General features: G+C 48.3%; 1 protein-coding gene across 1 annotated transcript in view; it reads left to right on the top strand.

The window, feature by feature from the left end:
- Positions 1-11,336, top strand: part of LOC117071319 (cytochrome c oxidase assembly factor 8) — a 34,000-nt gene extending 22,664 nt beyond the window's left edge. Inside the window, exons 4-5 of the mRNA XM_033191156.1 lie at positions 7,994-8,084; positions 10,983-11,336. Of these exons, the coding sequence (XP_033047047.1) occupies positions 7,994-8,084; positions 10,983-11,088 (197 nt within the window). The 3' untranslated portion in view covers positions 11,089-11,336. The remainder of the gene's footprint in view (positions 1-7,993; positions 8,085-10,982) is intronic.
- Positions 11,337-12,146: the final 810 nt, after the last annotated feature.

The raw sequence follows: 12,146 nt of genomic DNA, 5'->3' as shown, positions 1-12,146 counted from the left end.
GAAGTAGCCCCAGATTACATAGGAAATGGCAGCACTGAGGTGAAAAGCAGAGCAGAGGGCCGTCGAGTTCAACTGCTCTTCATTCCGGTGGCACTAGACCTGTCCAAGTGGCCAGAGGAGACGTGGCTCTTGTCCTCCGTCTGCTGTGTGGCTAGGGGCAAGCCATGCTTGTGCCGTCTGAGTGTTTTTGTCTGTGTGAATAAAGGGGTTGCCAGACACCTTCCCCACTCCATAGGAGGGAGGGTGGAATCATACCCTTGGCCCCCTTGCCCGCTCCCCCGTGGGCTGGAGCGTCAGCATCAGCTGTGCCACAGGATGGTGTGCACTCTGCTGGAGGTGGCACCTTCAGGGGAAGCAGTCTGCCAGGGAGGCCAGAGAGCACCCCGGATGGAAGCTGAGCATGGTCCCTGCGCCTCTGCACGGGAAGTGCTGGAGATGCAGGAGCCCCTGAGCCGGAGCCCAGCGCTCTTATAAGAGATCTCGGCCGGGCGCGGTGGCTCAAGCCTGTAATCCCAGCACTTTGGGAGGCCGAGGAGGGCGGATCACGAGGTCAGGAGATCGAGATCATCCTGGCGAACACTGTGAAACCCCGTCTCTACTAAAAAATACAAAAAAACTAGCCGGGCGAGGTGGCGGGCGTCTGTAGTCCCAGCTACTCGGGAGGCTGAGGCAGGAGAATGGCGTGAACCCGGGAGGCGGAGCTTGCAGTGAGCTGAGATCCGGCCACTGCACTCCAGCCCCGGCGACAGAGCAAGACTCCATCTCAAAAAAAAAAAAAAAAAGAGATCTCATTTCCTGTTCGGGGACTGGGGCTTCTAAGCCAGAGTGCTCCTCCTGCACCTGCAACCCTGGATGTGGTTTCATTCCCTGGTCCCTGAGCCATAGCTGGGGGGCATGAGACTGGCCCCTGGGCTGCTCTGGGGACCCTACTTCAGGTCAGCCCTGCCACTCCCCGCCCACTCATAGGGCTGTGGGTCCTGCCCTGTGGCCTTTCTACCTCTCTTGCGTGTGGGTGAGCCTGAGTGTGGCCACCGCCCTGGGAGTGCCACAGAGGCAAGCCACACTGGTCCTCATGTGTTAACAGCCCCACCAGCACGCGGGAATGGAGTAGTCAGGCCAGGACCTGTCCCAGAAATGGGCAGGCTGTTAACCTAGGATGCATTCAAGTTAGGATACATTTCATTCCCATGTAATGGTGGCTCACAATAGGATACATTTCATTCCAGTTGCAGTGACTCACAGTAGGATACATTTCATTCCCGTGCGGCGGTGGCTCACAGTAGGGTACGTTTCATTCCTGTGCAGCGGTGGCTCACAGTTCCTCCGTAGAATCTGCGGGAAGTACTGGATTGTCCGTGACGAAACACGTCACTCATTGTGCATGGTATAGATACCTGCCTGGATCTTAATCACTTGTGAAGAAACGAGTTATGACTGTGACCTTTATATACAATTCACATACCATAAAATTCACCCTGCCTTTTTTTTTTTTTTTGAGATGGAGTCTCCTTGCCTAAATTCACCCTTTTGAACTGTAATTCCGTGGCTTTTAGTAGTTACAAGATTGTACAACTACATCACTAATTCTTTTTTTTTTTTTTTTTTGAGATGGAGTCTCACTCTGTCGCCCAGGCTGGAGTGCAGTGGCCGGATCTCAGCTCACTGCAAGCTCCGCCTCCCAGGTTCACGCCATTCTCCTGCCTCAGCCTCCCGAGTAGCTGGGACTACGGGTGCCGCCACCTTGCCCGGCTAGTTTTTTGTATTTTTAGTAGAGACGGGGTTTCACTGTGTTAGCCAGGATGGTCTCCATCTCCTGACCTCGTGATCCGCCCGTCTCGGCCTCCCAAAGTGCTGGGATTACAGGCTTGAGCCACCGCGCCCAGCCAATTCTAAACATTTTCATCACCTCAAAAAGAAACCCCATACCCATTAGCAGCCAGTCTCAGTTCCTGCCTCGCCTAACCCCGGCAGCCCACTTTCTATCTCTGGATTTGCCTATTCTGAACATTTCCAGATAAATGGAAACATACAATATGTGGTCTTTTGTGTCTGCCTTTTTTCACTTAAGTTCATAATGTTTTCAAGATTTATATATGTTGTGGCCGGGCGCGGTGGTTCAAGCCTGTAATCCCAGCACTTTGGGAGGCCGAGACGGGCGGATCACGAGGTCAGGAGATCGAGACCATCCTGGCTAACACGGTGAAACCCCGTCTCTACTAAAAATACAAAAAACTAGCTGGGCGAGGTGGCGGCGCCTGTAGTCCGAGCTACTTGGGAGGCTGAGGCAGGAGAATGGCGTAAACCCGGGAGGCGGAGCTTGCAGTGAGCTGAGATCTGGCCACTGCACTCCAGCCTGGGTGACAGAGCGAGACTCCGTCTCAAAAAAAAAAAAAAAAAAAGATTTATATATGTTGTGTCATGTATTAGTACTTTGGAGATTTTTTAATGACTGTATAATATTCTGTACGGATATACCATGTTTTGTTTATCCACTTATTAGTTGATGAACATTTGGATTATTTCTCCCCTTTGGCTATTAGGAATTATGCTACTGTGAATAATCGTGTATATAGCTACAGGTGAATTGCTGAGTTAAGTCTTTTTGGCCTGGCGCAGTGGCTCATGCCTGTAATCCTAGCTCTTTGGGAGGCCGAGGTGGGCAGATCACTTGAGGTCAGGAGTTCAAGACCAGCCTGGCCAACAGGGTGAAACCCCATCTCTACTAAAAATACAAAAAAGTAGTTGGGTGTGATGGTGGGCACCTATCCCAGCTACTCAGGAGGCTGAAGCAGGAGAATCGCTGGAACCCGGGAGGTGGAGGTTGCAGTGAGCTGAAATTGAGCCAGTGCACTCCAGCCTGGAAGACAGAGCGAGACTCTGTCTCAAAAAAAAGGTCGCCAGGCGCAGTGGCTCATGCCTGTAATCCCAACACTTTGGGAGGCTGAGGCAGGCGGATCACCTGAGGTCAGGAGTTCGAGACCAGCCTGATCAGCATGGTAAAACCCCATCTCTACTAAAAATACAAAAATTAGCCAGGCATGGTGGCAGGCGCCTGTAATCCCAGCTACACAGGAGGCTGAGGCAGGAGAATTGCCTGAACCTGGGAAGCGGAGGTTGCAGTGAGCCGAGTTTGCGCCACTGCACTCCAGCCTGGACGACAGAGCGAGACTCCATCTCAAAAAAAAGAAAAAGTCTTTTTTCCTCCTGAGACCAAATACCTGGTGGCTTCTCTAATTCCACTTCTCCAACTCTTCAACACCAGTTATAGGTGTCCAGCAATTCAGTTCCATTCTGACATTGTCTACTTGGAGTTCATGTCTGATGCCACAGGTTAAAGATTCCGTCCCACAAGATTGCCTCCACTGAGGCAGTCTTTCTCTTTGGAGAAATTCCTGTTTAAATCCTTTGCCAGTTGCCAGTCCTGGGCCACTTGTCCCTCTGACTGACAGGCTATAAATCAGACTATGACCCCCTCCACAGGATTGATAATTTGCTAGAATGGATCACAACATTCAGAAAGGTGCTTTACTTTTAGCAGTTTACAACTCAGGGACAGCCAGATAGCAGAGATGCACAGGGCAAGGTATGGGGGGCATGCAGAGCCCCTGTGCCCTCTCTGGGCATGCCATCCTCCCAGCACCTTTTGTTTGAGCAGGGTCTCACTCTCTTGCCAAGGCTGAGTGCAGTGGCATGATCATGGCTCACTGCAGGGTCAGCCTCCTGGGCTCAAGCAACCGTCCCTCGGCCCCACAAAGCACTGGGATAACAGTCATGAGCCACCATGCCTGGCCTCTTCCCAGCACCTCAATATGTTCAGTAGCCTGGAAGCTCTCTGAACCCCATGGTTTAGGGATTTTTATGGAGGTCTCATTAGGTAGGCATGATTGATCAAATCATTGTCCATTGGTAATTTGCTCAATCTCCATCCCCTGTCCTTTCCCCAAAACTGAAAGTTTTGAGCTTCCAATCAAGGCTTGGTCTTTCCGGCCCCCATCCCGAAGCTATACAGGAGCTCACCAGAGCTGCCCCATTGGAACAGGAGCAGCTCCTGTCACCCTTAATCACTCAGGAGATTCTGAGGTTTCAGGAGCTCTGTGTCAGGAACAGAGGACAAAGACCAAATATCTCTCTATAATGCCACATGGGTCTTAGGATAATGAACTCTATGTTTAACTTTCTCAGGAATTACCAAGCTGTTTTTCAGAGTGGCCTGACCTATGTTTTCATTTCCACCAGCAATGTATGAGGCTTCTAATTTCTCTACATCCTTGTCAACACTTGTTATTGTCTGTGTGTTTAATAACAGCTATCCCAGTGGGCGTGGCGTGGCATGCCATTGTCTTTCTGATTTTCCGATGGTGTTGAGCATCTTGTCATGTGCTTATTGGTTATTCATGTATCATCTTTGGAGAAATTCCTGTTTAAGTCCTTTGCCCATTTTAAAAGTGGATGATTTGGCTAGGTGCGGTGGATCACACCTGTAATCCCAGCACTTTGGGAGGCTGAGATGGGCAGATCACAAAGTCAGGAGTTCAAGACCAGTCTGACCAATGTGGTGAAACCCCGTCTCTACTAGAAATACAAAAATTAGCCAGTTGTGGTGGTGCGTACCTGTAATCCCAGCTACTCGGAGGCTGAGGCAGGAGAATTGCTTGAACCCAGGAGGCAGAGGTCGCAGTGAGCTGAGATCGCACCACTGCACTCCACCCTGGGCGACAGAGCAAGACTGTCTTCAAATAAATAATAAATATGAAATAAAATAGGATGATTTGTCTTTTTGTTTTTGAGATAAAAGAGCTCTTGGCCGGGCGAGGTGGCTCACGCCTCTGATCCCAGCACTTTGGGAGGCCAGCGCGGGTGGGTCACCTGAGGTTGGGAGTTCGAGACTAGCCTGACCAACATGAAGAAACCCGTCTCTACTAAAAATACAAAAAATTAACTGGGCGTGGTGGCGCATGCCTGCAATCCCAGCTACTTGGGAGGCTGAGGCAGGAGAATTGCTTGAACCCAGGAGGTGGTGGTTGTGGAGGGCCAAGATCGTGCCATTGCACTCCAGCCTGGGCAACAAAGCGAAACTCCGTCTCAAAAAAAAAAAAAGTTATTTACATATTCTCAATACTAGACCCTTATTAGATGGATGATTAGCGAATGTTTTTCTCCCATTCTGTAGGGTTTTTCTCTCTCTTTTTTTTTTTTTTTTTTTGAAACAGAGTCTTGCTCTGTTGCCAGGCTGGAGTGCAGTGGCGTGATCTCAGCTCACTGCAACCTCTGCCTCCCGGGTTCAAGCAGTTCTCCTGCCTCAGCCTCCCAAGTAGCTGGGACTACAGACATGTGCCACTACACCCAGCTAATTTTTGTACTTTTTAGTAGAGACAGGGTTTCACCATGTTGGCCAGGATGGTCTTGATCTCTTGACCTTGTGATCCACCTGCCTTGGCCTCCCAAAGTGCTGGGATTACAGGCGTGAGCCACCATGCCAGCCTGGTTCTTTTTTTTTTTTTTTTTTTTTTTGGAGATGGAATTGTTGCTCTTGTTGCCCAGGCTGGAGTGCAATGGCACGATCTCAGCTCACTGCAACCTCCACGTCCTGAATTCAAGCAATTCTCCTACCTCAGCCTCCTAAGTAGCTGGGATTACAGGTGCCTGCTACCATGCCCGGCTAATTTTTGTATTTTTAGTAGAGATGGGGTTTCAGCATGTTGGCCAAGCTGGTCTCGAACTCCTGACCTCAGGTGATCCGCCCATCTCATCCTCCCAAAGTGCTGGGATTATAGGCGTGAGCCACTGTGCCCAGCCTTTTTTTTTTTTTTTTTTTTGAGACGGAGTTTCATTGTTGCCCAGGCCGGAGTGCAATGGCGCGATCTCGGCTCACCGCAACCTCTGCCTCCCAGGTTCAAGCGATTCTCCTGCCTCAACCTCCCCAGTAGCTGGGATTACAGGCATGTGCCACCACACTTGGCTAATTTTGTATTTTTAGTAGACATGGGGTTTCTCCATGTTGGTCAGGCTGGTCTCGAACTGCCGACCTCATGTGATCTGCCCACCTCAGCCTCCCAAAGTGCTGGAATTAATAGGCATGAGCCACTGTGCCCGGCATTTTTTTTTTTTTTTTTTTACGAGACAGGGTCTGGCTCTTGCCCAGGCTGGAGGGGCCGTGGTATGATCATGCCTCACTGCAACCTTGAACTCCTGGGCTCAGGTGAGCCTCCTTCCTCGGCCTCCTGAGTAGCTAGGACTACAGGCATGTGCCACCATACCTGGCTAATTTTTTTATTTTTTGGAGAGATGAGGTCTTATTTTGTTGCCCAGGCTGGTCTTGAAATCCTGGTCCCGAACTCCTGGTCCCAAGTGATCCTCCTGCCTCAGCCTCCCAAGTAGTTGAGATTATAGGCATGCACCACCACGCCTGGCTAATCCTTTTCATTTTCTTGATAGTGTCCTTTGAAGACAAAAGTTTTTAATTTTGATGAAATGCAGTTTATCTTTCTTTGCATGTGTTTTAGGTGTCATGTCTAACAAATATTACTTAATTTGAGGTGATGAAGAGTTGCATCTGTTTTAAGAGTTTTTCTTCTATAGTTTTAGCTCCTATGTTTAGATTTTTTTTTATCTACCTTGAGTTAATTTTTGTTTATTGTGTGCGGTAGAGGTTCAACTTATTCTTTTCCATGTGGTCATCCAGTTGTCCCAGCACTATTTATTAAAAACACTGTTCCTTCCCTCGTTGAATTGTCCTGGCACCCTCAGTGAAAATCACTTGCCCATAAATGTTTGGGTTTATTTCTAGATTCAGAGTTCTGTTGCATTGATCTGTATGCCTGTCCTTAGGCCAGTACCATACTGCCTTGATTACTGTTGTTTTGTAGTAAGTTTTGAAATTGAGAACTGTGAGTCTTCCAACTTTGTTCATCTTTGGTCAAGATCGTTCTAGCTGTTGGGGTTCTTTACATTTCCATATGAATTTGAGATTAAGTTTGTGAGTTTCTGCAAAAAAAAAAAAAAAAAAAAAAATCCAGCTGGGATTTTGATACAGATTGTTCTGCATCTACAGGTCAATTTGGGGAGTATTGCCATCTTAACAGTATTAAGTCTTCCAACTCATGAACATGGTATACCTTCCCATTTATTTAGATCTTCTTTCATTTATTTCTACTATATTTTGTTTTCTCTTTTGTTTCGTTTTTGAGTCAGGGTCTTGCTCTGTCGCCCAGGCTGGAGTGCAGTGGCGGGATTTTGGCCCACTGCAACCTTCAACCCCCTGCCCCAGGCTCAAGCAGTCATCCCAGCTCAGCCTCTTGAGTAGCTGGGACCACAGGTTTACACCCCCACGCCCAGCTAATTTTTGTATTTGTAGTAGAGACGAGGTTTTACCATGTTGGCCAGGATGGTCTCCATCTCTTGACCTCGTGATCTGCCCGCCTCAGCCTCCTAAAGTGCTGGGATTACAGGCGTGAACTACTGTACCTGGACTTTTTTTTTTCTTCTTTTCTTTTTTTTTTTTTGAGCTGGAGTTTTACTCTTTTGCCCAGGTTGGAGTGAAGTGGCATGATCTCGGCTCATTGCAACCTCTGCCACCAACCCCCTCTACCCCCATATTTTTAGAAGAGACAGGGTTTCACCATGTTGCCCCGGCTGGTCTCAAACTCCTGACCTCAGGTGATCCACCCACCTCAGCCTCCCAAAGTGCTAGGATTGTAGGCATGAGCCTCTGCACCTAGCCTATTTTGTATTTTTCATTATACACATCTTACATGTCTCCTCTCAAATTTACTCCTAAATCTTTTATTATTTTCAATGCTATCATAAGTAAAATTGTTTTCTTAATTTCATTTTCAGACTGTTCATTGCTAGTGTATAGAAATACAATTGATGTTTGTATATTGGTGTTGTATATATCCTGCAAGCTTGCTGAACTCACTTATTAGCTCTAATAGGTTTTTTTGTTTATCCTTTCTCCTTAAGTCTTAATGTTTAAGCTGAAATTAACTTCCAGGTCAGAAGGCAACACTGAATGCAGAAGAAATGGCAGACTTTTACAAGGAATTTTTAAGCAAAAATTTTCAGAAGCACATGTATTATAACAGGTAGGTGTTTACCCTTTTCCTGAAAATTTGAATAGCACATCCAGATTAGGTAGGAGTGTTTTCTTACCTGAATTTAACAACATTCATGTTAATATCAGAGGTAGGCCGGGCGCGGTGGCTCAAGCCTGTAATCCCAGCACTTTGGGAGGCCGAGACGGGCGGATCACGAGGTCAGGAGATCGAGACCATCCTGGCTAACATGGTGAAACCCCGTCTCTACTAAAAAAAAAAATACAAAACTAGCCGGGCGAGGTGGCGGGCGCCTGTAGTCCCAGCTACTTGGGAGGCTGAGGCAGGAGAATGGCGTAAACCCGGGAGGCGGAGCTTTCAGTGAGCTGAGATCCGGCCACTGCACTTCAGCCTGGGCGACAGAACGAGACTCCATCTCAAAAAAAACAAAACAAAATATGAGAGGTAGAAGTTGCAAGCCTTTATCAACTTTTTTTTTTTTTTTTTTTTGAGACAGAGTCTTGCCCTCACCCAGGCTGGAGTGCAGTGGCACGGTCTCCGCTCACTGCAAGCTCCGTCTCCTGGGTTCACGCCATTCTCCTGCCTCAGCCTCCCGAGTAGCTGGGACTACAGACGCATGCCACCATGCCCAGCTAATTCTTTGTATTTTTAGTAGAGACAGGGTTTCACTGTGTTAGCCAGGATGGTCTCGATCTCCTGACCTCGTGATCCGCCCACCTCAGCCTTCCAAAGTGCTGGGATTACAGGCATGAGCCACCGTGCCCGGCCTATCAACTTTATTTTTTAAGTGACTGCAGTGGCTTAAAAAGATACCATTTTAGGCTGGGCGTGGTGGTTCACACCTGTAATCCCAGCACTTTGGGAGGCCAAGGTGGGCGGATCACCTGAGGTCGGGAGTTCAAGACCAGCCTGACCAACATGGAGAAACTCGGTTTCTACTAAAAATACAAAATTACGCAGGTGTGATGGCACATGCCTGTAATCCCAGCTGCTCGGGAGGCTGAGACAGGAGAATTGCTTGAACCTGGAAAGTGGAGGCTGCAGTGAGCTGAGATCGTGCCATTGCACTCCAGCCTGGGCAATGAAAACAAAACTCCGTCTCAAAAAAAAAAAAAAAAAAAAAACAGGGTTTTAGCTGGTTACAGATAAATAATTACCTGTATTTGCAGGTGAAATTAATAGGACATGATATCTGAGATTTGCTTTAAAATATTTGTAGGTTGGATCCAGTGCCTCACACCTATAATCCTATGACTTTGGGAGGCCAAGGTGGGTAGATCACTTGAGTCCAGGAATTCAAGACCAGCCTGGGCTACTTAGTGAAACCCCATCTCTACAAAATTAGCCAGGCATGGTGGCGTGTGCCTGTAGTCTGAGCTACTTGTAAGGCTGAACTAGGAGGACCACTTGAACCCAGTAGGTTAAGGCTACAGTGAGCCGAGATCCAGCCACTGCATCCCAGCCTGGATGACAGACAGAGTAAGACCCTGTCTCAATAAATAAATAAATAAATAATAAAAATAAATAATAATATATATATATAAACAGTTTCAGAGTTACAAAGCCTGATGGGCAGGTGAAGCCAGACCTCAAGAATGTCAACATGGGCCAGGCACAGTAGCTCACACCTGTAATCCCAGCACTTTGGGAGGCCAAGGATTGCTTGAGCCGAGGAGTTTGAGACCAGCCTGGACAACATGACAAAGCCCTGTCTCTACAAAAAATACAAAAATAAGCTGGGTATGGTAGTATGCGCCTGTAATCCCAGTTGCAGGAGGCTGAGGCAGGAGGATCCCTTGAGCCCAGGAGGTGGAGGTTGCAATGAGCTGAGATCCCGCTACTGCACTCCAGCCTGGGCTACAGAGTGAGACCCTGTCTAATAAATAAAAGAGAATGTAGATACAGTCAAAGGCTGGATGGACTCAGTGAGGGACAGTCTGACCTAAAGATGAGTCCTGAAATACCTGGATTCCGTTTCTAAGGTTGTCATGCATTACTCTGAATTAGTTAAGTCATTCAAACAAGCAAGTATAATCTTTTCCTGGTCTTTGGACTTGTAGCTTGTTTGCACTGGGCAGAATCTCTGACAGGCTTCATGTTTTCTCTGTGGCACTTGGGTGAAGAGGACCAGCCTTATCCAAGATGAGGCCTTAGAGGCGCCTGGCCCCCCACCACCACCTCCGGCCCCTGCCTTCCCTGTGGCAACAGCAGAAGCGTAGCTTGCTTTTACATGTCATAGAATCAGGTTGTCTGTATTAGTGAAATGGAATATGGCTTTTCCTTGAAGAACTGTGATCCCCATGGGCTACCGGTTTTCCTCTCCTGGAAGTGCTTATTTACTTTGGGCATTGCTCCTCATGACAGCATCGCTTAAGTAGGTAGAGATGTAAAGGTGGTTTGCAGGGGGAGAGGAACTTTCTGTCCTGCCATGCAAAGCCTCCAGAGTGGTCGTGGCCCATCACGCCCCTAGAATGCTGCCAGCTCGCTAGGCCTGGGGTTTCCAAGGGCTTTCTTGGATCTTTTAGCAAAAATCGAAGGAGTACTTAAGAGGCTGAGGCAGGAGAATTACTTGAACCTGGGAGGCAGAGTTTGCAATGAGCCAAGATTGTGCCACTGTACTCCAGCCTGGACAACTAAGCAAGACGAAAAAACAGAACAAAAAAAAAAAAAAAAACCCAAAGGAGGATGGTGGCGGCCTCCAGAAACAAGGTTGGGGAGGGCTCCAGGGGTTGCCAGTGGGCCTCACTCTCAGCCTGAGGAGAGGCAGGCCTCTGTGGCTAGTTTAGCTTTAACAAGGGCGGGGAAAGGGCAAAGCAGTTGAGGCCTGGTCAGTTGAACTCACCCTCAGCCAAGAGCCACTTCTGGGCCAGGGCACCAAGCCTCAGTCCCTGCCACCGTGTCACCTGTGCATCCTCTGTTTCTCTGCAGAGATTGGTACAAGCGCAATTTTGCCATCACCTTCTTCATGGGAAAAGTGGCCCTGGAAAGGCTTTGGAACAAGCTTAAACAGAAACAAAAGAAGAGCAACAGCTAGGAGTCCACTCTGACCCAGCCAGAGTCCAGGTTTCCACAGGAAGCAGATGGTTAGAGGAGCTCCCTTTACAGGAGCTCTGAGAAAAACTGGAACTGATCTCAAGGAGCCCCACATCTCCCTAAGGGGCCCCATGGCCTGTTTGGGGGCAGGGTGGGTCCTGGGGCACTGTGGGCTGCCTGCCTGCTGATGTGGGCTCTAGGCCAGCTTGTTGTCACGGACATGGTGTCAAATAAAGCCCAAGCACTGGGTGCCCGTTCTCTGTGTTTCAAATTATACCAATTCAAAACAGAACTATTTAAAAATATTGGCCAGGCACAGTGGCTCACACCTGTAATACCAGCACTTTGGGAGGCGAAGGCGGGCGGATCACTTGAGGTCAGGAGTTTGAGATGAGCCTGGACAACATGGCAAATACAAAAAATACAAAAAATTAGCTGGGCATGCTGGCACGCACCTGTAATCCCAGCTGCTCTGGAAGCTGAGGCACGGGAGGCTTGAACCCAGGAGGCGGAGGTTGCAGTGATCCAAGATCTCACCACTGCACTCCAGCCTAGAAGACCGAGGGAGACTGTATCCAAAAATAATAAATAAATAAATAAATAATAAACTAATAAAGTTTCACTGGAAAAAAAAAGTCTGCTGACGGGAATGATGTGGAAGCTGACTGCCAAGCCGTCGGTGTGCTAGCCGTGGGGTCGGCACCACCCTCGCTATGAGTCATCGGCTGGTGGGTCCTCACGGGCTCATCCTGGATGCCGTGCGGTGTGAGGACATGAAAGCAAATTCAGCAGCTGGTGGGTCCTCACAGGCTCATCCTGGATGCGGTGCGGTGTGAGGACATGAAAGCAAATGCAATTTTATTGCACGCCAAAACGTTTAACTTGATTGTTGGTGTTAACTATGTTAGTAGATTCTTCAATGCTGTAAGCAAACTAACAAGAAACAGCAGCACTGTTTTCCTCTTTTCTTAAACACGAAGGTTAAATGGCCAAGCGTGGTGGCTCATACCCAGAATCCCAACAATTTGGGAGGCCAAAGCAAGCAAATCACTTGAGCTC

Source organism: Trachypithecus francoisi, unplaced genomic scaffold (genome assembly GCF_009764315.1).
Source record: "Trachypithecus francoisi isolate TF-2019V2 unplaced genomic scaffold, Tfra_2.0 Lachesis_group3, whole genome shotgun sequence".
NCBI classification, from domain to species: Eukaryota; Metazoa; Chordata; class Mammalia; order Primates; family Cercopithecidae; genus Trachypithecus; species Trachypithecus francoisi.
The sequence above is the reverse complement of the archived record's forward strand: the minus strand, read 5'-3'. Positions and strand labels throughout refer to the sequence as shown.